Genomic DNA, 26,929 nt, shown 5'->3' with positions numbered 1-26,929 from the left:
TGCACATGCAGAGTTCGGTGTGACACGACAGTTAGACTCGATGACATGTTTCTGTGCATGACCTTAGCTTGCTAACATCGCCATGACATCGGCTACAAGCGTGATCAGGGATTTCGATTGGAAAAGCAGTTTGAAGATATCTTCATACTAAACTATCTTTGGGGATGCTTTCTCCCACCACCTGGCCAAGCTTCAAACTCTAGATGGCTTAGTGATGTCTGTTGATGAATCTTTTAGTTCCTTTTCAAAATAAAAAATTGTAAGGAACAAAGCTAAAAACAAAGACTATTTAGTTTGTTTTGAAATCATTATGTTCTCGCTCCATTTCATTTTTTCACCAGCTTAAATAAAGAGGTAGCTTTTCAAGCAATCTTGGCCTTGTTTGTTTAAGGTAATTACTACTTGTCCTCCCATCCTGCCCGGACCAGATGATGCATGAAAATTACCGTTCCCCTACTTCAATCAAAGCGGAGAAAAGAAAAAGGGAGAAAGGGGAACAGGAGAAAGCAGATGGGAGTGGGGTGTTGCTGAGAGAGGGAAACTCTGTGAGACACACACAGCTCCCTCCCTGCATGACAAGAAAGGGAACTGTCTCTGATTAATTAGCTGGAGTTGGTAATCAGTTTAATAAGTCTGAAGTTGATGGTGAGAGGTCCCCTTTGGCGGGGCCTGGCTCAGCTTAGCGCTGCGTTCAAGGCCCGCTCTTTCTTCCACAGAGTAAACACACGGTCTCTATTTACATAAAGAGTTGTTTCTTTTTTGTCAGGGCCTATTTTGCCAAAACTGCCTGAAAGCCTCACACCACTGCTTTAAGTCACTTCCGAACAAGGAAAAGGGGGGGGGGAATCTGGGATAAATTCATGAATTTTTCAACATATGAGAACTAATTAAAATTGCAGCCTTTTGAAATAGGTATAGGGTGAAGACACCTCTGGTCACTGGTCCTACAAAGGAGGTATAATGCCTTTAAAGCTAATGTCAGCTTCTTAGTATTCAGTTCAGTCCTCTAACAATCCAAACACTAGAAAGGATCAGTCTTTTTCACTCATTCTGAATGGCAAATCTTATTAGAAGAGTTTTGCCAGCTGAACATTGTGGACAACATGACTTCGATGATCTGCCACAAAGCCTTACACTGCCGTAAGCATTGCATTACAGTTGATAGGACATACTAGGACGGCTCATTACACTAACGTCACACTTCCCATAAGTTAAACAGAACAGTGTATCTCAGCTGTCAGTCAATATCAATCCATGCAAACAAACACATTTCCCATTTTCATTGAAGCGCTCGCTTGTACCCTTACCAATAAGTTAGCTGGAATTCTTGCTGTTTTCCAAAATACTTCCTTTAGCTAATGCATGTGTTAGTATCTGCACTCATCATCATAGATGGGTGTGATGTGAGCATCAAACATGTTCAGAAACTCTAAGACAACCCAGGACAGCATTGTCTCATCCTTTTGAAGATGATTCATCTCCTCCCTCTCTCTCTTTGGTTCTGCACTGCATCTTCAAGCAGCAAACCCTGAAATGTCCCAATAGCAAGAAAGATGGGATGCAGGGCTCTACACCATTTAAGGAACAAAATAAAACATTTCTATAAATGTGATTCAAATGGCTTAAACACAACTTCTTCAAAATGAATGACATTCAGATCAATCTTGTTAATGAAGGACATACCAGGCACCATAAATATATCTACTCAACATAACTTCAACTATTTTATCATCTAATGTGGGTTATTGTCTTCATTGACAACTTCTCGGTACTGTACATTAACCCTACCAAGTGTACTATGCCAATGGCACTTGACATAAACATAAATCATGTAACATCCCACGTGGTCCTTTTTTTTCTTCCATTGAATGTTTTGCATAAAAACATCCAAGAAAATCGAACAAAAAGTTAAAGATATTACTTTTAGTACTGCGGGTTTTTTTGTGAAAAAAATTGCATTCTGTCATGGTACAGCAGTTGTTTCCAAACCAAACTCACAGGACTCAGGCGCTGATAAGGGACGGCCACATAACCCATGCAGTTAATGATAGTCCGTTGTTACAACACAAAGCCAGTCAAGTAGCTGATTATTTAAATGATTTAAGCAGTGTTAAGTGGCTTATTGTCATTCAAATGATAAATTATGCTTGGCAGAGGTTTTAGAATGGCTTTTACAAAGCTTTGCTATTGTTTGTGTCGACACAAGGTTTTAGGAAGTCAGAATTTAGGGAATACTTTTGGAGCGTTTCGAGAAGTTACTTGGGCTTTGAAGATAAATTTGTTCCATGCTCATCAGGCCTTCACTAACAGTCAGAGAGCCTTTAACCACAACCTTCTGCCACGGCTATAACAGCAAGGAGAGGAGAGTCACAAAGCTGCAGACGAGACTGATAAATGGTTCAAAGAAGCACTACATTTTATACAAATGTATTTTCTCCAATCAGTTGAAAACTACCATAATATAAACATTTACTCGTGTGTACATTACATCAACCAACAGGACCCCCCCCCCCCCCAAGCCATAAGACTGCTACAGCTAATCAAATGGCTACCCAGACTACCTGCATTGACCCTTTTTATTACTGACTGTATGTACCCCCCCTCACCAAATGCACTGCTGCCTTCGAGCTCCAAAAGCAAATGTACTCCAGCACTTTGGATTTGAAATTATACATTGACTATGAGGATAAAGTGAAGACTGTCAGCTTTAATTTGAGGGTATTTTCACTTTTTGTACATAGTCCCCCCATTTTAGGGGGGATGAAAAGTATTGGGACAAATTCACTTTTATATGTGTATTAAAGTAGTAGAAAGTGAAGTATTTGGTCCCATATTCATAGCATGCAGTGACTACAACAAGCGTGTGACTCTATACATTTGTTGGATGCATTTGTTGTTTGTTTTGGTTCTGTTTCAGAAATAAAAATCCCAATAGAAATGAACGCTAAATAATGTCATGTGTCATTTTGGAGTCATTTTTATTTTAAATAACAATAGAATGTTTCTAAACACATCTACATTCATGCGGATGCTACCATGATTACGGATAATCATGAATGAATCATGAATAATGATGAGTGAGAAAGTTTCAGACGCACAAATATCATACCCCCCAAGACCCGCTAACATTTAACCATTACAATAACAGGAGAGGTTAGCATTTTTTTTGGGGGGGGGTATGATATTTGTGCGTCTGTAACTTTCTCACTTATTATTATTCACGATTCATTGTTTATCTTTCACTCTGCATTGTTAGAAAAGGACCCGTAGGTAAGCACTTCGCTATTAGTCTACACCCTTTGTTTACACAGCATGCGGCAAATACAATTAGATTTGATCAACTTTCAGGTGGGAATTTTTTAAATCCTTATTGGCGACAATGGGCTTCATCCAATGTTAGATTTCTTTTTTATGAAACAATGAAAGGCAATACATACATAACATTCATTCAGCAATGCCCTCTACTCTCCCATTTCTAGTTACAACTTTTCACAATAAAAGCCCTGTTACATTGTTCTTGGACTACAGTTTTTCGAAAAGTGGCATATTTAAGAACATGTTTTCAGTTAAGGTACTGAACAGAACAAATTAGTAAAACATTGCACTGTATACTACTGACTGTAAAACAAAGCAAGCAGGTAGATAAATATATATATATCATGTCTCCTTAACCAGGTGTTGCTCTGATGTTGCTTAATATGTCTTTACCTTTGTGGGAATTGTTAAATAGTTATTTAAAAGAAAAATGTAATATTAATTTAGTTCGTTAATAATAATTCATACAGTTAAAATGCAATATGCAGTTTGCTTAGTGAAGATGAATGCCTAATGACTGCATGCTCAGCATATTTGTTCTTGGGAACATTTTATTCTATTTCCAGATAGTAATTATTTTTCAATTAAAAGCTCATTTTCATTTAGTCTTCTTTTAAGATATGGCAAATTTGAATACATTATTTAAAATGATTTTGCAATTTGCAGCTCATGTAATGTAATATAAGTAATCCACATACACTGTTTTATTATTGTGGGATTGTATTTAAACAATCCTTTATCAGATTTTATAAATGTTATGTCTACTTGACCTCACTCCCATAGCTTCAAACAAGTTGTAGTTTTAGAAAAATTAGGAGAGCATTATATTACAGCGAATCGAAGTATGATACAGTGGGAATATTTCTTGCTTGGTATTTGGCAGCTTGGGTCTTGGAATTTATCATGGAGTTCCAAACTTCAATTAGTGAAAGAAATTTGAAATAACATACATTCATAATTTGATGTGAAGCTTTGTGGTCACCCAAGAGGTCCTCTGTTCTTGTCCTGGATTTTATATGAAAACAGTCATATGAATCTCAGGTCCTCATTAACTACTTCATTTTCCTTCCACATCCCTATTATATAGACCAGTGGCGTCAAACTCATTTTTCCCTGGGGGAGGTATTTTTTTGTTATCAAACCACCCGCGTCCCAGCCCGTGGGCCATATGTTTGACGACCCTGATAATAGACAATAGACCCAGTAAGTGATAATATGGTCGATATAAACATGTTATAGACCATTTTTACACTTAAGTCCATTGTCTTTCACTCTCTCTGATACAACCTACAATGGTTTTCAATTCTTTGAGAATTCTCTTGATTCTTTGAAATTAAGCTATTGATTGCTGCACATTGACGTTCAACACAGTTCTGAGATTACTATTCCCATGCAGTGAAAGAGACATATAATGAAATATAATAAAGTCTTATTATAACATAGAAAAAAGGCTCATACATGCTTATACTGTAATAAATTATAAAGATTTATACCTACAGTCTTTAAGAAAGACCACTCCATGGACTGAAAAATGAGGAACACCCAAACACTGTCAAATAAATATTTTCAAAGGACATGGGGTTAATTTGGCTTGGAGATTAATCTATTTTGCTGTGATTAATTGTGACAGAACCATAATCATTTAATGATTGTTGCATTAGAATAAATGGCATGTATTTAGTGTTATAATTCTGCACATCTTGACAAACAAGACCCACTAAATAACCCTGTGGCCTTTTTCAAGAGTGATGATTACGCTAATTAAAACTGCATAACATCTGTGAGGGCTGTGGATGTGCCAGAATTAAACAGGTCATTAAATCAGCCGAGGAAAATGTCAACATCCACACCGCCTGTCGCTCTGAGGCTAGTTTACATTCATCAGGAGAATGAATATGAAACACAACTGAACTCCTTCAATAAGGAAGCATCAGCAGTGGCACAAAATGCAACAATTGTTTTTTTGTAATTCATTTTTTTAACAATTTGACTACAATTTGAAATAATACAATTCTATAACAAATGCACTGTTATATCCAGCTATCCATAGATGTGCGCGAGCCTATGAGAGATCCCTCTTCTAAGAAACCAGTCTATGGTGTGTCAGCTATTTAGAATATTTCCCTTATCTGTGGCATCTCAGTTGAGACATTGAGCTATTTTCCTGGGGTCATGTCCTGGAGTTATGGCTGTTTTTATATTTGTTTGCTTTTAATCTAGTGATACCAGCTCGGGATCCTATTGATATGTTATGACAAGGTACATGGGTCCCTTTTCATGGTAGAACCTACACAACAATGCGCAACAACTTTTTCCCCCAACCATTTAATAGGATTGTTGTTGTTTTCATTCCACTGCTGAGAACAACCCCCCCCCCCCATAAAGTGTTTCAACATGTGCCCAAGGAGTTTGTCTATGCATTTCACAACAAATCAACATAGGTCAGGGGCCAAGCCTGGCTTGCAGTAAAAACCCATTGAAAACAGCTCCTTTAACATGGAGAGAAGGAAACAGGATTTTACTGCTGCTTAAAAAGCAAGCTCTTCTTTGCTCAAGGCATTATGCAGTGTTCAAAGAGATTAATAAACTGAGATGCTATTGATACGGTGGCTGCACCGCTCTTGGCTGTATGCTGGCCATGTTCAATGAAAACCCTCATCTTGCTAACATTTAAATGGCTCTATCACTTCTTCTCCCCCCCCCCCTTTTTTCCTTTTCTTTTTTTCTTCTTTTTTACATATATCAAAATCATATTCACAGATGCGTATTGCTTCTGGCCATTGTTCTGAGTCAATTGGTGCAACAGAATTATGCCAAGGACACAGAATGAGATGACATACATATAAAAGGGCCTTTCCAAGAGAAGGTAAACATAATCTGAGAACGGGTCAAATGGAATATCACCCCTGTGTAAAGCAGTTATTTTCTCTGAGAGTTGGGGGCTTATGCAATGTTTATGAAATAAACTACAATAACCACACAGCGCCAGCAGCGCAAGTTCCTGTGACACCCATAGAGATTTACCATGGTGACACCAGTTAAATTACAGTATGTTTTTTTGAGTTATGATCATCCAGACAGTGTTTAGCTGCCTGTCAATTATTCTTTATTGAATAACTGTTCCTTTTAAAATATCAGTTTAAAACAAAATATATGTGTCACGTGCTTTGTAAACAACATGTGTGAAGAAACAGTGAAATGCTTACTTTACGGGCCGTTCTCAACAATGCCGAAAGAAAAAAGAGAAAAATAATAAGGAATAAATACACAATGAGCAAAAATATCTTAGCGATATACACACGGTACCAGTACCAAGTCGATGTGCATGGGTACAAAGTAAACAGGTAGATACAGTTGAAGTCGGAAGTTTACATACACTTAGGTTGGAGTCATTAAAACTAGCTTTTCAACCACTCCACAAATTTCATGTTAACAAACTATAGTTTTGGCAAGTCGTTTAGGACATCTACTTTGTGCATGACACAAGTCATTTATCCAACAATTGTTTTACAGACAAGATTATTTCACTTATAATTCACTGTATCACAATTCCAGTGGGTCAGAAGTTTACATACACCAAGTTGACTGTGCCTTTAAACAACTTGGAAAATTACAGAAAATGATGTCATGGCTTTAGAAGCTTCTGATAAGCTAATTGGCATAATTTGAGTCAGTTGGAGGTGTACCTGTGGATGTTTTTCAAGGCCTACCTTCAAACTCAGTGCCTCTTTGCTTGATATCATGGGAAAATCAAAAGAAATCAGCCAAGACCTCAGAAAAAAATGTAGACTTCCATAAGTCTGGTTCATCCTTGGAAGCAATTTCCACATGCCTGTAGGTACCACGTTCATCTGTACAAATAATAGTACGCAAGTGTAAAAACCATGGGACCACGCAGCTGTCATACCGCTCAAGAAGGAGATGCGTTCTGTCTCCTAGAGATGAATGTAGTTTGGTGCGAAAAGTGCAAATCAATCCCAGAACAACAGCAAAGGACCTTGTGAAGATGCTGGAGGAGACAGGTACAAACGTATCTATATTCACAGTAAAACACATCCTATATCGACATAACCTGAAAGGCCACTCAGCAAGGAAGAAGGCACTGATCCAAAACCGCCATAAAAAATGCCAGACTACGATTTGCAACTACACATGGGGACAAAGGTCATACTTTTTGGAGAAATGTCTGATGAAACAAAAATAGAACCATTTCTATGTTTGGAGGAAAAGGGGGATGCTTGCAAGCCGAATGACTTCATCCCAACCGTGAAGCATGGGGGTGGCAGCATGGCAGCATCATGATGTGGGGGTGCTTTGCTGCAGGAGGGACTGGTGCACTTCACAAAATGGATGGCACCATGAGGAAGGAAGATGATGTGGATATATTGAAGCAACATCCCAAGACATCAGTCAGGAAGTTAAAGCCTTGTTGCAAATGGGTCTTCCAAATGAACAATGACTCCAAGCATACTTCCAAAGTTGTGTGGCTTAAGGACATCAAAGTCAAGGTATTGGAGTGGCCATCACAAAGCCCTGACCTCAATCCTATAGAAAATTTGTGGGCAGAACTGAAAAACCGTGTGCGAGCAAGGAGGTCTAGAAACCTGACTCAGTTACACCAGCTCTGTCAGGAGGAATGGGCCAAAATTCACCCAAGTTATTGTGGGAAGCTTGTAGAAGGCTACCCAAAACTTTTGACCCAAGTTAAACATTTTAAAGGCAATGCTACCGAATACTTATTGAGTGTATGTATGTAAACTTTTGACCCACTGGGAATGTGATGAATGAAATAAAAGCTGAAATAAATAATTTTCTCTACTATTATTCTGACATTTCACATTCTTAAAATAAAGTGGTGATCCTAACTGACCTAAGACAGGGAATTTTTACTAGGATTAAATGTCAAGAATTGTGAAAAACTGAGTTTAAATGTATTTGGCTAAGGTGTATGTACATTTCCGACTTCAACTGCATGCCTACTCCCGCTCTCCCTCTCTAGCGCTCAAGGGCGCCCTTCATTACGCACACCTGTCACCATCATTACCCGCATCTGCACTCATTGGACTCACCTGGACTCCCACGCCTCAGCAGGCTCCCACGCCTCAGCGGGACTGTCAGGCTCCCACGCCTCAGCCGGCTCGTCGGGCTTCTACGCTTCAGCCAGCTTGTCCAGCGCCCGCTCTCCCTCTCTGGTGTTTTAGGGCACCAGGCTTGCCCTTCATTACGCACACCTGTCACCATCATTAAGTGCATCTGCGCTCATTTGACTCATCTGGACTTCGTCACATTGTTGATTGCCCCCTCTGTCTGTTCCTCAGTTTTGTTTCCTGTGTCAGCATTATTGTCGTCTTGTCGTTTTGGTCCCCCGCCCAGATGCGGTTTTTGTTCTGTTTGATGTCCATTTTCCATTAAATGTTCACTCCCTGTACTTGCTTCTCATCTCCAGCGTCAGTCCTTACACATATAGGGATAAAGTTACGAGGCAACAGTATATAAAATATACAGTAGCAGCAGTGTAGGTGATGAGTCAAAAAAGTTAGTGAAAAAAGGGTCAATGCAGATATTCCGGGTAGCTATCGGTTAACTATTTATCTAATTATTTAGCAGTCTTATGGATTGGGGGTGGAAGCTGTTCAGTATCCCGTTGGTTCCAGACTTAGTGGATCAGTACCACTTGCCGTGTGCTAGAAGAGAGAACAGTCTATGACTAGGGTGGCTTTAGACTGACAATGTTTAGGGCCTTCCTCTAACACCACCTGGTATAGAGGTCCTGAATTACAGGGAGCTCAGCCCCAATAATGTACTGGGCCATACACATTACCTTCTGTTACACTTTGCAGTTGGATGCCAAATAGTTGCCATACCAAGTGGTGATGCAGTCAGTCAAGATGCTCTCAATGGTACAGCTTTAGAACATTTAGAGGATTTGAGGGCCCATGCCAAATCTTTTCAGCCTCCTGAAGGAGAAGAGGCTTGTCGTGCGTTCTTCATGACTGTGTTGGTGGACCATGGTAATTCCTTAGTGATGTGGACACCAAGGAACTTGAAGTTCTCGACCCACTCCACAACAGCCCTGTCAATGTGGATGGGGGCGTGATCAGTCCTCCGTTTCCTAAGGTCCGCGATCAGCTCCTTTTTCTTGCTGACATTGAGGGAGACGACATTGCCAGGTCACTAACATCTACCCTATAGGCTGTCTCATCATCATCGGTGATCAGGCCAACCACTGTCGTGTCATCAGCAAACTTAATGATGTTGGAGTTGTGCGTAGCCACGCAGTCGTGGGTGAACAGGGAGTACAGGAGGGGACTAAGAATGGACCCAAGGGGCCCCTGGGCTGATGATCAGCATGGCGGATATGTTGTTGCCTACACTCACCACCTGGGGGTGGCTCGTTACGAATTCCATGATCCAAATGCAACGGAAGAGTTCAGTCCCAGGGTCCAGAGCTTAGTAATGAGCTTGGAGGGCACTACTACCAAATGAGCTACAAGGGACACCATTTTTCAACAATAGATTTTGTTGATGGTGGTTGAAAATGCTGTCTCAGGCACCATTCCAGAATCTCCCATCAGTGTTCAATTGGTTTAAGATCTGGTGACTGAGATGGTAATGGTTAACATTTTCATGCTCATCAAAACATTGTGACCACTCGTGCCCTGTGGATGGGGGCATTGCCATCTTATGGAATATAGCCATGGTAGCCAAATTAATGTCAAAATAACGGCTTGCCCAACATTTTTTATACATGACGGGATGTTATTTGCTTAATTAACTCAGGAACCACACCTGTGTGGAAGCACCGGCTTTCAATATACTCTGTATCTGTTTTTTACTCAAATGTTTCCATTATTCTGGCAGTTTTTTCTCACAAAATGTGCACCCACAAATAAATAGTATCATGTACAATTCTGAAAACTATTGCCAGTGACAGTAAGTTATACTCTTAACACCTTGACAAGCAGAACCAGGTTATCTTTTTCTGTGGAATTCATTGTAGTTCTCAGCCCTTTTCAGATATTCACAGTTTAAAGCCACTTCGGTCAAGTAAACTTTTTATGCTGATGTTCTGCCTATTTTTCTTGCAGTGCTAGAGTGATTCAGCATACACAGCAAGACTATGAGAATAGGAGTAGGTGCAAAAATGTGTGAAGAGCAAACAACTGAGGTGGATTAATCCAGATTGCCTTGGAGCAAAGCAATCATTTTGCATTGTTAACAAAATAATATAGGTTTATGAATAATGGCAATTACCAGTCGTGCACTTTTTCCGCATGCAATTTGAAATTACAATAATTAATCGCAATCTGCATTGGGGGAAGCATTTGGGACGGACCAGTTGGAGAGCAGGTCGTTGCAAAGCAATAGAAGATCATAGTGCAAAGAAACTGTAAAGAGGAGCATCAAATCTTCGGAATAAACAACAACGTAATCACCGCTCATACTCTTTACAGCTATAGAGTAGGCTCCTTAGAAATATCCTGTGCTTCTTGTTTAAGCGGAGGAACAATGACATCTCTCTCAGCATGGGTGAAGGCCAACAGCAAAGCCTCTGTTTCATGTCCCTCTGTTCACACAGTTTACGACTGCTCACAACAGTTTACAGCAGCCAAATTTCATTTTGCACTGGCAAATCCTATCGCACATTATCCTGTAGATTGCATTAGGAACCTAATCTTTTCTTTCTCTACCTCCTCAGAAGAAAGGAGCACCTTCATGATTAACCCACTTTACAGCAATGAATAAACGCATCATCCAGTAATGTACACCAGATTTAATTTGAAGGGGAAAAAATCCCCGAAATGCTAAAAGAAAATAATCAGAGATATGTAATGGAAAACAGCACATAAAGCTGCCACCATGGAGTGCTCAGAATTTATTTGAACATTCCATAAATTCATTTTTTTTTTTTTACAGATGTTTTATTGTTAGTTGTGTACAGTATCTTGACAATTTCACAAACATGATGGTACAAACGTGAAGAAAACATAATATGCAAAAGAAAAATGTTAACACAAACGTCATTAAATTAACTGAGAAAATACACAAATCTTCATTTTCTTTCTCTTCAGTGAAGACAAAGTCACATATAGCCCATGTTGCATTTTGGTTTCCCATCTTTGCTTGGCTTCAAACCTGAATCGATGTTAAAATACTGATTTAGCAAAACTTATAAATTATAACAACAAAAATGAATCTGAATTAAACATATTTCCATGTTCTTGAGAGCTTGTTCATAGACATTAGCATAACACATTATACACATATTCTTACCATGACATCCACTGTGACAGTTCAAAAGTGCCCGTCTAATGTTAAGTGATGGCTACAGTACACACTTTCTCTGTATAGTCAAACCCTAGCATGTATTTATACCTGTGCATGAAATAAGTAAGAAAGAATCTGGCAAGCTAGCCAAATACGCATAACAAATGTCGCTAACAAACTGCGATTTAGTGTAAATTAGGGAGATAATTGTGGGGAAGAGAGTAAAAAGACAAACCCCCAAGCGATTTGTTTCTTCCTTTTCTGGGCTGCCCGCGAAGCCTCCACTTCCTGTTTGCTTTGCACAAAGTCACGGCAATCGGTGGCTTGCGCAATTTTCACAGCCAACTATTGAAAGAGAAGACCCATTAGATGATGTAAATCAGTCTCTCTGGCAAGCAGAGCTCTTCCAACTGATATGTCAGGGTGGCTTCTCATGAGTGCGTCCGGTTCCCGTTTTGTCTCACCCTGACCATGATGCAATGACGGCACCTAGATTGTGGGTTGGTGAAGAAAAAAAACATAGTAAAACACACATTCAACTGCTTAACAGTAATCAAAATAAGACAGTCAACCATTTACCATGACTACCGTAATATTTCATCGTTTGAATGTACAGTAAAAGGCAAGATTTTATTTGAAACGTGCAGATCTTTAAATCAGAAGTTAAAGGAATGACCATGACTGCAAGTGGCAAAAACATTTTGTTCAAATATCAGTGAGGAAGTGCATGTATTGTTGAGCAGAATAATCCCAATAACCCCAGTCACACAGAAGCACAGGAAACAAAAAGCTACATCCAGTCACTCTACACTTGGAACAAATCTCCAAACCTTTAGGTAATTATTTCTAACATTCATAGAGTACAATCTGGAAAAAAGTTTTTTTTTTAAAAGGTAGTGAAGAAATGTGCCACAATTTCTCAACAACAAAAACATGCTAGTCAATTTAAAAAATAATTATAATTAAGTGGGATAAACTTTATTAGAAAGACTAAATGTTGGGATTAAGCAGGACAGTGCAAGTAGCCAGGAAACATTTAACTCTAAAGGCTTTTTATCACCATATTTCAGGAACCAAGGGTGTAAAATGTTCTAATTTGGGATACATTAAAAGCCATAAAGGTCTTTCAAAAAGATTAATGGTACTTTGCTTGGATTTAAGATAAGGGTTTCAGCTGGCTGCAAGTACTGGGCTCCGGCTGGGCCCTCGAGGCATTCATCTATACAGTCACTTGGAAGATTTGTAAAAGCGTCTGCATAACCTGAAGCTAACATACTATGACAGTTTTCTAATTCCTTGCAATTTTTTATAGGTTTTAAAGGCCTATAAAATCATGTTTTCTAGACAGAACTCTGGAGAAAGGGAAAGTTACAATGGGTGATCATTCTCATGTTGAGAGTAGATTTGCCAGCAGATAATACCAGGGCGTTTTGAGCACCATGTTTAAGTGGTGTAGGTGCTAAATGCTTTTGCTTGGATGTGGCACAGGCTGGGATCATAAATCTGAAGGTTTATTCAATTGTTGACAATTCTCCTGCGTTCACACATTTGCCAAAAATAAAGTCGTTGGGTAAAAGGCATCTGTTTTGAGAGAAAATATAATGAAATTGGAAGATGCTAAATGGCTCCTTGAGCTTTACAACCAGATATGTATATTTTTTGTAACACAAGGATTACCCACATTAACCTGCTCTCCTGTGGGGAGCATTTGAAATTCAAAATGTCTAGAAACCACACCTTCCTAAACCCCCCCCCCCCCAAAAGACACTGACACATTGACACTTTGACATAATTAAAACCCCCTCCCCCCTCTTCTCTTTCAGCCGCTGAGCAGTTAAAGAGGTAAAGGTCTTTACATTTTTTTTTTTTTAGCAATGCAGTCTACATCCCTGATTGTCTTTACTGGGGCTCAACATTAATGTCAACCAAGTTACCTAGGCGACAGAACAGATCAAAGAGACAAAAAAAGCCCTCAAATGTCTGATTAATCAAGCCTGCAAACAGCTTATTTCTTTTAGCCTGCATGCAAGTATGAAAATGAGATTCCGAGAGCAGTACATTGTGCAGATTTGTTCATTCTTATCTGAACAAAGCCAGCGGCAGCTTATTTCATGGATCACTGGCACTGTCAGCGCTGTGGCGCCGAGCAGGTGACGGCTCCTCTTTCTGTGGCGAGAACAAAATTAGCAAAAAGTCGGTACAAATTAGCCTCTCATATTTTCTGTAATATGACATTATTTTTCATTTACTTTTTTGATCCACTTTTCAGGATTTTTTCTCCCCCTCCCCTTGTGTGTGTCTTAGTGCCAAATCCTTTCAAATCACAAGCCAGCAGAAATGAAAACATTTGCTGCCAGAATAAAAATACAAAGCTAGAAAAGAAATGGGCCTATTCGACACAAAAACCTCATCCGTTCTTTGTTTAAGGCAGTCATACAAGCCTATTCCATGTTTCCGTAAGACCAATGTTAAAATGAAGATTTAGTGTCCGATACCTTCTATTTTTTTTCCCAAAACCATTTTCTTTTCTTTCAATTCTGTCGTGAGCATAGCCTCTGTTTAACACAAGGTTTATTCAAAGGATTAATACTGTGACCTTTGGAAGGTTTGCAGGCGGCAAATTATTTGCTGCATTATACTGCCGCTGCTGCAGTAGCTTAGAACCACTAGGAAAGTTAAATCAATAGTACCACTTTCTGTTGTCACTCATGTTTGGGTTGTCATAGAGATTCAAGTGGAATCCGAAATATGTGGCCTCGCTATACTATATATCACTTCAGCACAGGCCATGTTAAAGATAAGGCCGTGATAAGGCATGTCCATTGTATTGACACAATGAAAGTTATCGATCACAGTCCCCTTTGAGTTGACTTCTATGCTGCGGCACAGCCTAATGCATAGACAGCAGGGATGTGGCTTCTGTCAGTGACAAATGGAATCCCTTCCAATGTATTCAAGACATTGGGGATCCTGCAGGTATTTCAACCAGTTTACCAACATGAGTTCATTGTCATCACAATGATTTACTGATAACTCTGTGCATTTCTCAGAATCCTTGGATATTCCAAGATACACATTACAAAAACAACAGCAGCTTCAAAAGACAATGGTAGGGAGAGAAGATTCAACTTAACGTAAATGCTTCTCTATATTAATAAAGTGTTCAGGCTGGTATTAACAATATGAAATAAATGATGGCTTTAAGGAAGAAATGGCCTTAAACCCATTCATAAAATGTCCTATCCTGGGAAGCCTCTTCCAATTAAAACATGTGAGAGGTGGATTAACAGGGGCTATGTGGCTTTGCCTCGCTAAATCACCACCCCGAGCTGCTCCGCTGCATTTGACGTGTAAACGATTAATGACCAGCCTAATTCCCTTATCACACTACCTTAATGCCTAAATAATGTGGCCTTAGTCAACTTTGGAAAGCAGGGCTATATAAGAATGGAATAAATATCAGATTAGGCAGCTCATATGTAATTTCAGTCTAATTTCGAAGAATCGAGGTAGGGAGGGAAAAAAGGAAAATGGGTTTCTAGTCTGAAAAGTCAGATTGCTATACTTCAACTTGACCTTGTTTATGCCATGTAAAAGCATTACTGCGACAATGAAGCATAAGGCAGTCTGTCCACTAAATTGCTTTGATGCCATTTAATCTATTTCCAATTATTGGTTGTCCTATCGGTGCAAGTTAAACAAAGAAATGACTATGTTGATAAGAACAAGTCTCGACAATGATTTGAGTGAAGCCCAGCAAACTGGGGACGTCCTGGAGACATGCGGCAATGTTTCCATTAGGTCCCTCAATGGTTACGAAGCGATTATTATCCCACTGGACTTTCTAAAAACATTCTAACATTGCGTGATGGTCCCAAAGGAATGTTCTCTGAGGGGACCTTGGTCTAGTTCCCTGTAAGTTCCCAGGACGTCACAGAGGACCATGTCAGGACATTTGCAGGACTTTAATTTTACTACTCCTTAGGATGTTGTGTGATGGTCCCAAGGGAACGTTCTCTCCGGGATGTTTTTAATAGTTCCCGGTTTGTCCAATGGTCCCCTGAACGTTATTTGGACATTGTGTCATCGACCCTGGCAGTTGTCTGGTTCCCGGTTTGTCCCAGGGACGTTTATAACACGTAGCAGGTGATTGGACTGCCGTGAACCAAGAGGTGGTGAGTCAAAATCTCAGGTGAGAACATGTTAAACAATAATTACAGTATGAATAAACATACAATGTAATCAAGTATGTTAAATTGTTCAATATGTAAGTTGAAAACACTGTATGCAATATATTGTAGTGAGTAGCTACCTCATCAAGAGGTCCTGAGTTTATCTTGGCATAAAGGCTACGAGGAGTTGGATTGACAAGCCAATGACCCAAGTTTGAGTCACGGTCAGGGCTACCACCTAATTTGCGAATTGGTGCCAGAAGTGTGATGGCGCTACCGTGAGGCCATCGAAGGTGTGCCCAGGCATTAGGAACTTGAGATGGGGAAGAAGAGGGGTAGTGACACGACTTTAATCCAACACATAGCAACCTCATCAAGAGGTTTTAGATCTCTTGGTGTAACAGCTAAGGTGTTGTGTTGGCAGTCGCTGGAACCGGTTCCTGGGACGTGGGCGAACCTTGGTCAATACGGAATTTCAGTCCTATTTTTTTTGTGATGACGAATAGTCCTTATTCTGTAGCTGTTAAAAAACATCTAAGTACATCAAAGCATTACTGGCATTGGTTGTCTGGTGAGACCATTTGACTGCTTATCTAATCAAAGCCATGAGCTGTATATCCTCCCCTTATCATTTTTTTATATTCAGGATGCATTGCCATATTCTCTCAATAAAGATGAGCATTATTGTCATTCAGGGGGCAGTCGTGTAAGAGGTTTATGTCATCTTGCTGCCAATTTGACAAACAGCATTACATGACATGCAAAAAGAGAGCCACTCCTGGGAATATATTGCCGAACTACCAGTGGTATAATGCATGTCTCTATTTTTCTGTTCCCTAATAATCTGATGCTAGATACTGTCATCTTTAGGGACTGAAAAAGAGTCTGAAAGTTTGCCCGCTTTGTGCATATTCCATTATCTTGCCTCTTCTGAGTAGGGAAGGCTTATTAGCAAGCTTTGAACTCATACTTACAATAATGTGCCATCAACAGTTTTATAAGCTAATTAGAAAAACAGTTTAATTAATGACTGACTGGCAATAAAATGGCAATCATGAAAAAAGAAACTAAGGGTGCTAAGCTTCCACTACCACCAATTAAGGCCTAATTACAAACAAATTATATATGTGTTTTGCTGTGGGCTTTAATAAAAAAATTGCTTTAATTAAAAGAGAAAACATGCTAATTAATTAAACAGCACAAAAAAAATCTACATTGAAAAGTATGCTTTGCCTATCAAGTAATTAATGAAATACAATAATCTAAATGAGATTCCCAAGCATTTGATAAAAGCTTAGTACCCATTTCACAAAATCCATTTCAAAATTAATGAGCAGAAATTGCATGTGAGTCATCCAGAGATACATACAATAAGAGTTCATTCTGTGATGAATTGCTTATGCTGAAGGAAAAAGGAACGAAGAAGAGACTTTCCTTAACTGTTTCTCAGTCGCCCGGGGGCCTTGCAGGAGAGAGGAAGAGAGCCTCATTTTCTGATGTGGGGCGGGCACAGCTTAAATCTGATAACGAGTGTTTTGCACAAAAGCAATGCTCATTAAAAAATGTGGCATTACAGGGAAAGGTACTGAAAAGAGAAAACATCAAAATAACATGAAATAGTCTTAGTTCAGCTCCTCTTCTCACCTAAATAGCCACGTTGTGCAACCTTTGCTTTACAGTACTTAAACAGTGGTTACCAAAGCAATGCATGCCATGGTGGTATGGGTTTCTTTCTTAATATACAGTACCAGTAAAAAGTTGACAAACCTACTCATTCCAGGGTTTTTCATTATTTAAAAAATATATTTTCTACATTGTAGAAGTGTATATTTGAGATTCTTCAAAGTAGCCTTGATGACAGCTTGGCACACTCTTGGCATTTTCTCAACCAGCATCATGAGGTAGTCACCTGGAATGCACTCCAATTAACAGGAGTGCCTCATTAAAAGTTCATTTTTGGGATTTCTTTCCTTCTTAATGCGTTTGAGCCAATCAGTTGTGTTGCAACAAGGTAGGGGTGGTATACAGAAGACAGCCCTATTTGGTAAAACACCAAGTCCATATTATGGCAAGCGCTCAAATAAGCAATGAGAAACGATAGTCCATCATTACCTTAAGACATGAAGGTCAGTCAATATCAAACATTTCAAGAAAGTGTAAGAAACAAGAACTTTCTTCAAGTGCAGTCGCAAAAACCATCAAGCGCTATGATGAAACTGGAGAGGAAGACCCAGAGTTAGTGGGGCAAAAAAGTATTTAGTCAGCCACCAATTGTGCAAGTTCTCCCACTTAAAGATGAGAGGCCTGTAATTTTAATCATAGGTACACTTCAACGATGACAGACAAAATGAGAAGAAAAAAATCCAGAAAAATCACTTTGTAGGATTTTTAATGAATTTATTTGCAAATTATGGTGGAAAATAAGTATTTGGTCAATAACAAAAGTTTCTCAATACTTTGTTATATACCCTATGTTGGCAATGACAGAGGTCAAATGTTTTCTGTAAGTCTTCACAAGGTTTTCACACACGGTTGCTGATATTTTGGTCCATTCCTCCATGCAGAACTCCTCTAAAGCAGATTCAGTCTTCCCAGCCTGGTGCAGGACCACAATTTTGTTTCTGGTGTCCTTTGAAAGCTCTTTGGTCTTGGCCATAGTGGAGTTTGGAGTGTGACTGTTTGAGGTTGTGGACAGGTGTATTTTATACTGATAACAAGTTCAAACAGGTGCCATTAATACAGGTAACGAGTGGAGGACAGAGGAGCCTGGTCTGTGAGAGCCAGAAATCGTGCTTGTTTGTAGGTGACCAAATACTTATTTTCCACCATAATTTGCAAATAAATTCATTAAAAATCTTGTGATTTTATGGATTTTTTCCAAATTGGAGACTTTTGGTTTCAACCGTTGTGTCTTTGTGAACACAGAGTAGGTGAACAGATCTCCACATGTGTGCTTCCCACCGTGAAACACGGAGGTGGTGGTGTGATAGTGCTTTGATGGTGACACTGTGTGATTTATTTAGAATTCAAGGCACACTTAACCAGCATAGCTACCACAGCATTCAGCAGCGATACACCATTCCATCTCGTTTGCACTTAGTGGGACTATTATTTGCTTTTCAACAGGACAATGACCCAAAACACACCTCCAGGCTGTGTAAGGGCTATTTGACCAAGGAGAATGATGGAGTGCTGCATCAGATGACCTGGCCTCCAATTGAGATGGTTTGGGATGAATTGGACCGCAGAGTGAAGGAAAAGCAGCCAACAAAGTGCTTAGCATATGTGGGAACTACTTCAAGACGGCTGGAAAAGCAATCCTCATGAAGCTGGTTGAGAGAATGCGAAGAGTGTGCCAAGCTGTCATCAAGGCAGGTGGCTACTTTGAAGAATTTAAAATCTAAAATATATTTTGATTTGTTTAACACTATTTTGGTTACTACATGATTCCATGTGTTATTTCAGAGTTTTGATATATTCACTATTATTCTACAATCTAGTAAATAGTCCAAATTAAAATTATGCACACATGACTGTAAGTCGCTTTGGATAAAAGCGTCTGCTAAATGGCATATATTATTATTATATTATTATTATTAAAAGAAATAAAAAACTTGACTGGTACTGTATCTCTGGCTTCATTGAAATGGTAGAATAAATTAGGTTCATAATAATATCATACCATTTTGAGTGGTATGAGAAGTAAAGATGCAAGTTAGCCTGTGGACACAATATATCTGGGCCTTCAAGCAACCACCATTTGCATGTCTCTAGGCCTATCTCTCAGTCATAAAATTATCTAACGTCAGGTGACTTAATTTGCTAGTTATTGCCACGAGCAGCACCTGTGGATAATTTGGCTTGTCTTTCTGTGTTCAGAAATGTCACTCCTAACCATCTCTCTATGGTGTGTTGAAGAGTGTAATTTCTCTGGGTTCTGTACTTTAGACTACCAGTGGTTAGCCAAGTGTTTGATGAACCATGCAGGTGTTTCTTTCCATCATTTCCATATTCTTTCGCTTCTGGAACTCATGAAAAGGACATGACACCCCCCTATTGTGTCAGAATATAGAGTTTCTGTTTTGAAGTGGTAATGTACGCTAATAGCTGTGATCACTGCTAAGGGGAAACTGGAAGCACTAACACGGTGTGACAGTCTTTTGTCTTGTATTATTTTCACTTATTATATAAAAAGTACTGCCTCAGAGTAAAAAACAAAATATTTAAAAAAGGGAGCTTATTGCTCGGTTTGTAGAGGAGAGGGATGTGCTCAATTGTTGCAGGATGGAAGTCCGCTGAAGAGAGTGAATTACAATCACCATTGGATTAAGTTGTGCTTAGCTATTTTACATAAGGCTAGCTGTTAAACTCATTCATAGTGTATTATGAATGAATAATGGGCATTTATGCATTTGTGTAGGCAGTTATAAGAAGCTATGAGCTGTTATGAATGCTTATAACAGTTTCTGTATTATTGGATATAAGTTTTAACTGACTACAGTCTTTGTTTCATTTTTCAGGAATGCTTTCTGGAATCCATCTTTTAAGTATGAGCTGCCGGATCCTATCAACTCTCCTGACAGAGGGTGAGCGAGTTATATATAGCACTTAATATTATGCTAATTAAGGAAATTAATTACTCCATATGCAACTTACAGCTGTGTAAAATAATGTTCAATAATCAAAGGATGGCGTCGCAAGTGCCCTAATTGGAAGACTTGCACCACTCAATCTACTGAACTAATATTAAGAAGTACTTTAGGGGCCAGAAGCTATTCCTAGTATTTTGGGACGTCTAAGCCAGCCTTTGAGAAACAACAAGAAAAGTACGGCTCTGCAAAAGATCAACAAACCAAACTGCATGTGAGAAAAGAAGAAACATTGCCAAACCTATCTGCAAACAATGGTTTTCTAAAATGTAAAGGTATTAGGGATGAAAACGAAAGAGCTTCCTTCGAAACAACACTGCCTCAGTAAGGTACCAGTTAATAATATGAACAGATACCTAAGAAGAAATGTGATTGCTTTGTGTCATATTTTGGTGGACTTAATACTTAACTTGAACTTTTAAGAAGAACCGAGCTTTCAAAAGTATTTGAAACAAAGAATTTCAGACTTTGGAGAATATTTAAATATATAGTTTAATGGAGACAATCTCAAAGCAACCTGTAATATTCTAGCAGTGTATTTTAGAACTCGAACAGATGAAAGCACATGTATCAGAGAATTTCTAAGAAGCCTTAAAAAAAGGGTTTTACCAAATTGTTTTAATATTCAGATTCAAAGTCAACAAAAAAATAATGAATTGATTGTCGCGAGCTCAAAAACACAGCAGAAACAAACAATTCCTTTATTGGAGGAACATCGTCAGACATTTCACTTTGGTTCGAAAAGCAATGCTGGTAGATTGAGAATTCAAATACTGTGACAACCTGGTACACTGTGAACTGTGTTTCTTTACAATCAATGCCCTGGGGGACAGACACAGCCCTCTTTAGTAATTCACAGCTGTCTAAATCCCTTTCCTTTCTTTCCATTACGAAAACATGGTACTATTCCTCCACTAAAAAGCCTGCCATAATAATGTCTCAAGTGTTATGACTGTAAACAAATTAAACAAATAAGCCATTACATACCGTATCAAATGAGACGCTTCAATAATAACCTTGAAATGTATTCTGACCACAGTTGGGAATATTGATCCACTAAATGTTTGTCACCATAGGACTGTCCAGAGTCAACACTAGTGTCTCAATCATCATTTGCAAAGTGCAATGAGGTTGAACTCAGGAAGAATTAGACGTGGGTATGAAACGCTCCACTTCTACGCACATTTCCCCAGAGCATGTTTAATATGCCACATGCTATTATTTATCTAGGAAATGAAGCCGCAACCTTGACGCTGCCAGCATCCACCACTTGAGCCATCTGTAGCAAACTACACTTCTCTCAAGTTTACCCTCTACCGTAGATACAGTATATTTGGTACAACATCCACTAAAGAGACGGAGGAAAACATATTTGAAAAGGGATATTGCAGCAGTAACAGATCAGTATCCCCTTCTGTGCAACATGGTCAACATACTACAGTAGAATAAATGGTGAAATGTCTATTTCCTACTCATTCATGGTACTGTATGCTGCTGTATTTTCCTATCTATTTACAAGAACTCGGTGTAATTTGTAGGTCACTTGTCATTAGCTCTCATTGTCATTTAGACAATTTTACAGACAGGCTGATATTGGGCTAAATGTTACCAGGCATTACAGAACAATGAATGCAGTTTCTTACTCACCAATTTTGTTGTATGTGAGAATTTCTTGAAAACTTCAGTCAATTCACTGTTCTGAGCATGAGGTAAACACAGATACATACTGAGCTATGGCTGCCAGAATGCTGTCAAGCCCATCCTTCATGTTCCTGGCAAGCTACAAGGGAGGTGACAGAGAGGCAAAGAACCTCAGCTAAGTCTGCCCAAATTCACTAGTACTCTAAGAGGCTTTCTGGAACTACAGGTGCCACTTTGTCAGCCACAAAGCAAGTTTTTAATTTTAATTTCTCTAACCTTTTTTTTGTCCATTTGCATTATTGTGTTTTATCGTCTGTTTTATGCTGGGTACAAGAATCAGCCTTCAACATCAGTCTGCTGGCATGTAAAATCAAATCACTTACCCTGCGTGTCCCTCATCAACATTTTTAATAGAGAACTAGGTTTTAATGTTTGATAGAGTATGACGATTTTGCGTGCATTGCCTAACCTTTGTTGAAATTTAAGTGTTTATCTGAATTAAGGTTTAGGTACATGGCTGACAGACTTAAGTGTGTATGCTGTACAGATGCATGAATATCACTGCTTCTATAAAAGCATCACATCTCTCACCTCTAGTTGTGACAATTGAACATACTGTAATCCCCAACTATGAAAAGTAGTAGCTGTGTCTTTTTAACTGCAATTATGGGTGCGTGGGCTACATTCTCTACTAAATTAGCTTCAAACCGCTTGATCCATGATGCCTGCCGAGACGAGTGGTTTCAAAACTGCAGGCATTGCATTTAGGGACGTGTGCACTTCAAAGGTATGAAACTTGCACCTTGAAAATGTTTTAAAAGTTGGCTTGAAGGCAATGTACCCCTTCATTAAAAGCAGAGCCAAAAGTCCTTTAGACACTGCCACACTTCAAAACTAAGGGGGAGGGATTTCCATTAACTCAATGGAAAAGGGCTGCAGGACTTCTCAATCAAGTGTGCCTGTGTGTGTTTTTGTTCCCCTATGTCTTTGCAGGAAGAAATGGCCACGGACCCATTAGTTTGATTTGTCACAGCGGGAGCGCCCCAAAGATCTCTTATCAGTGCAACGTACCTCTCGAGTGGCGAGTCTGTCGCTCATCTCCTCCGCCTTCCCAAAGTCCCCTTCAGCGATGGCGCTCTCTATGCTCTTTTCTAGGCTGGACTGGAGAGAAGGGGAACATTTTGTGATTTTAGAAATAGAAAGGGGGGGGGGGAATCTAAGAGTAACTTCCCCCGGGCCTTATTTTTTATACGATTGCTATTAATACAAATATGTAGATTTTCCTTCACAAATGAAAACCTTTTTGATTGGATATTAGAAGGGAAATCTTCTTTTTTTTTGGGGGGGGGGGGGGGTTACCACCAAACATAAATGTGACTTTAATTATACATTTCCATTACAGACTGGGGCAGGGGAGAGGGCAAAGATGCCCCTGGTCACTGATGGCAGGGTGGTTCCCTAAAAAAGGAGACTATCCGAAGTAGTACAGTAAAGAGCATTTCTCCAAAAATCTTTCACAGGGCACATGACAGGCAAGATGTTCTACTTCTATATTAGCGGAGCCTGCTCTGAAGCATCTTCATAAAAATGATTCAAGGACTCATGGCCCTGTGTGGTTCAGTTGGTAAAGCATGGCGATTGCAACGCCAGGATTGTGGGTTTGATTCCTGGGCCCACATATATATAAAATGTATGCACGCATGACTGCAAGTTGCTGAGGATAAAAGTGTCTGCTAAATGGCAATATATAAAGACTCAAGTTGTTTATGGACGCACACTCATCCCTCAAATGAATTTGGAAAAACCTAATAATGAAATGAAAGATGGTAGTAATAACTACATATATACAAACTTCTACTACCACCACAACTTTACAGTAGCCTTTTTTCTGGCAATGTGAACTGAATTATAGACTGAATGTGCATGTCTCAAAGAAAATATTTTGTGCCTAGTGTGTAATTGACTTAACATTTGTTAATGTAATATGAATATCTAAATGACATTGATCACTAATGAGAATGTTTGAACATGGAGGAGCAAGACCTTCTCGTTATGTTGACTTGACAAGTTCTGTTTAATTCAGCTTCTTGTTAATTATATCTTATCCATTCAAAGTAGGCCTCCTCTTTTGAGAATGAGAAAAAAATGCAGCAAAAATTCAATTTTATGGTACTTTGAGATCGTGCATTCAAATAACACTCCAAATCAGCATTACTAGAACTTCCAATTGAATTAGGACAAATTCCCCATCTTATACACCATTATTATATTTGCAACCACTTTGCTTACATGGCAATTTACATCTAAAAATGTCTCTTTCTTGTTCTATTACATCAGACTTATCAAGTACATAACTTAATTTCTTACTTGAATCCATTTAGAAATAAACTCATTTTTCCAAGAGTTGCTTATCTTATGACACACACACTACAGCTATTCGCCAGCACTTTCCTGCACATAGATGCAGGGCTGAGACACACAAAAACAAAAGCAGGTGACTGTCTGTGATTCCATTTTCCATACATCATTTCCCAAAAATATAGCCTAAGCTAGTGCTCTGCAGGCTAGATCCATGCCCCTGTAGGCTAGATTCATGGGTCTGACAATTAGGCTACTCAAAGTGTGAAAGGCTATGTTATTGTTGTATACGGAGCTTTCCACAAACAGTAACAAGGTGTGCAGGAGCTGTCACATCTTTGTACAGACATTCAGTACATACACTTCTCTCTAGAGCAAATCTACATCTTACATTAATCTCAACCTAAAAGGACAGTGGAGAATCATCCCAATGCCAAGATTAAGGTAATCTCATCATTACATTTAACACTATCTTTTATATTTTACTCAATGTCAGATTTGAGTCTAAAAACCTCTTAATCCACCTGTCATATTTGATAAAACAATGAGAAGTTACACATGCATGGATATGGAAAGACAGAACACATTCGATGCTTTTACCATAACTTGACGGCATTAAACACAGACAGGCAGGCGAGTAATGTGGCAGACATCTTTGTTACCTTGGGAGCAGGCTTGCTACAGGCAGGGGGTTGAAATCTATCATTGATGCCAAAGTACTGCGTAAGCCCATCCCAATGCCTTTCATGCTCCGCTTGAGGTTCTCTGCTGAGAAAAAAAAATTTGTGTTCATGTTCATTATCGGTTCAGTACAAGACTACAGCATATGTTTAGAATATACATGGGTGATAAGTACCCATCCAATTTTTAGAAAGCCCTAGTAAAATAGGCTATTAGGTAGGCCTACACCAACAAGGCTATGTCCCGATTCACCACCATTTTTCAGAAGTCTGCACTTGAACACCTTCCGTCATGGATTAAAAAGCATAGGATTGGTGTAGCCTAAGCATGGACTAGAGAGAGTTTCCACGATTCTAAAATCCATGGAAGAAAGTATGCGAGCTGTAGTGGGTGAAGTACTGGGACTCAGCATTGAAGAGTTTATTGTAGAGCTACAGTTGAAGTCAGAAGTTTACAAACACCTGAGCCAAATACATTTAAACTCAGTTGAACAATTCCTGACATTTAATCCTAGTAAAAATTCCCTGTCTTAGGTCAGTTAGGATCACAACTGTGGTCTTCACTGATTTCTTATGATTTCCCCATGATGTCAAGCAAAGAGGCACTGAGTTTGAAGGTAGGCCTTGAAATACATCCATAGGTTCACCTCAAATGATGTCAATTAGCCTATCAGAAGCTTCTAAGCCATGACATTATTTTCTAGAATTTTCCAAGCTGCTTAAAGGCACAGTCAATTTAGTGTATGTAAACTTCCCACTGGAATTGTGATACAGTGAATTAAGTGAAATAATATGTCTGTAAACAATTGTTGGAAAAATTACTTGTGTCATGCACAAAGTAGATGTCCTAACCGACTTGCCAAAACTATAGTTTGTTAACAAGGCATTTGTGGAGTGGTTGAAAAATTAGCTTTAATGACTCCAACCTAAGTGTATGTAAACTTACGACTTCAACTGTATGTAATACAATTACATTTTCAAAAATAGATATAGCCTACATTACCTTTCATTGTTTGAAAAATCACCCTTTGTTGTATTGTGTCATGACTCATGACCTCAGAAATATAAAACGGCACTGTGGTTATATCCCTTCAAAAACAATGAAAAGGGTTAGACTGGTGGACTATTTTTTTTCAGTGACTTTTGATGTAATTGTATATAATTTAATTATGTTTCCCGTGGATCCATTCCAGTTCAACCTTTATAGCTAGAAGACTATTAACTAAATTATAATCAGAATCAGAATTGAACAAGGACAAATGAAAGTCAGTGAATAGGCACTTTAAAAAACAAGGATCATGAGACACTTGGACACAGGATGACCCCTCTGCTCTGGTTTTCCCTTATTTATGTGATAGATAGGTCAAGTAGGTTAGGCTTACATCTGACCAGAGCAAAGATCTCATTGATCTTTATCTTCAGTGGCTATTGTGGGTATGTGTTAAAAAGTGCAATTCACCTTTCTTATATCGTCCTTTTCTCTGCTGTCTTTTTTGGGGGAGCTTCATTGTGTTGATCTCACATTTTTTCTTCTGTTGCTCTTTAAATTTCTAAAGAACATGAAGTGCAACCGTTCACAATTAGCAATAACAAAAGCATTTAACCCACATCATGAAAACCCTCATTTTTAACAGTTAATAAATTATTTTTGCGTGATGTGTATATCACGTTAGTGTCTTTAGTCACTTTAAAACATACAATGTCGCTTTTCAAATGAGTAGCCTATCCACATTTTACTTGCTTTTGAAAGGTGGTGCAACACTTCACATTCTTGCCAATTCTCATCGGAAATCCAAACACAGGTCATTTTCTATGAAGGGCTGGATACAAGAATAACTTGTGTCTC

The 26,929-nt window shown here is 38.9% G+C and overlaps 1 protein-coding gene across 1 annotated transcript; it reads right to left on the bottom strand.

Moving 5' to 3' along the window:
- Positions 1-11,093: 11,093 nt before the first annotated feature.
- On the bottom strand, positions 11,094-26,096 carry LOC124038117 (protein FAM204A-like). The gene is made up of 5 exons (XM_046353597.1): positions 26,087-26,096; positions 25,066-25,168; positions 23,117-23,206; positions 11,819-11,928; positions 11,094-11,451 (listed from the first exon to the last, which is right to left on the bottom strand). The coding sequence occupies exons 3-5, from the start codon at positions 23,141-23,143 to the stop codon at positions 11,340-11,342; spliced, it is 249 nt and encodes an 82-aa protein (XP_046209553.1). The 5' UTR covers positions 23,144-23,206; positions 25,066-25,168; positions 26,087-26,096; the 3' UTR covers positions 11,094-11,339.
- Between the last annotated feature and the right edge of the window lie 833 nt (positions 26,097-26,929).

The sequence above is a fragment of the Oncorhynchus gorbuscha genome, linkage group LG06 (genome assembly GCF_021184085.1).
Source record: "Oncorhynchus gorbuscha isolate QuinsamMale2020 ecotype Even-year linkage group LG06, OgorEven_v1.0, whole genome shotgun sequence".
NCBI classification, from domain to species: domain Eukaryota; kingdom Metazoa; phylum Chordata; class Actinopteri; order Salmoniformes; family Salmonidae; genus Oncorhynchus; species Oncorhynchus gorbuscha.
The sequence above is the reverse complement of the archived record's forward strand: the minus strand, read 5'-3'. Positions and strand labels throughout refer to the sequence as shown.

Excerpts from the sequence above, each read along its gene's own strand:
- LOC124038117 (XM_046353597.1), bottom strand. The coding sequence starts at position 23,143 with ATGAGCGACAGACTCGCCACTCGAGAG. Across the intron at positions 11,929-23,116 it reads ACAGACTCGCCACTCGAGAG|TTGGCTGTGAAAATTGCGCA; the intron begins GTACGTTGCACT and ends CTCTTTCAATAG. Across the intron at positions 11,452-11,818 it reads AAGAAACAAATCGCTTGGGG|GTTTGAAGCCAAGCAAAGAT; the intron begins GTTTGTCTTTTT and ends ACATCGATTCAG.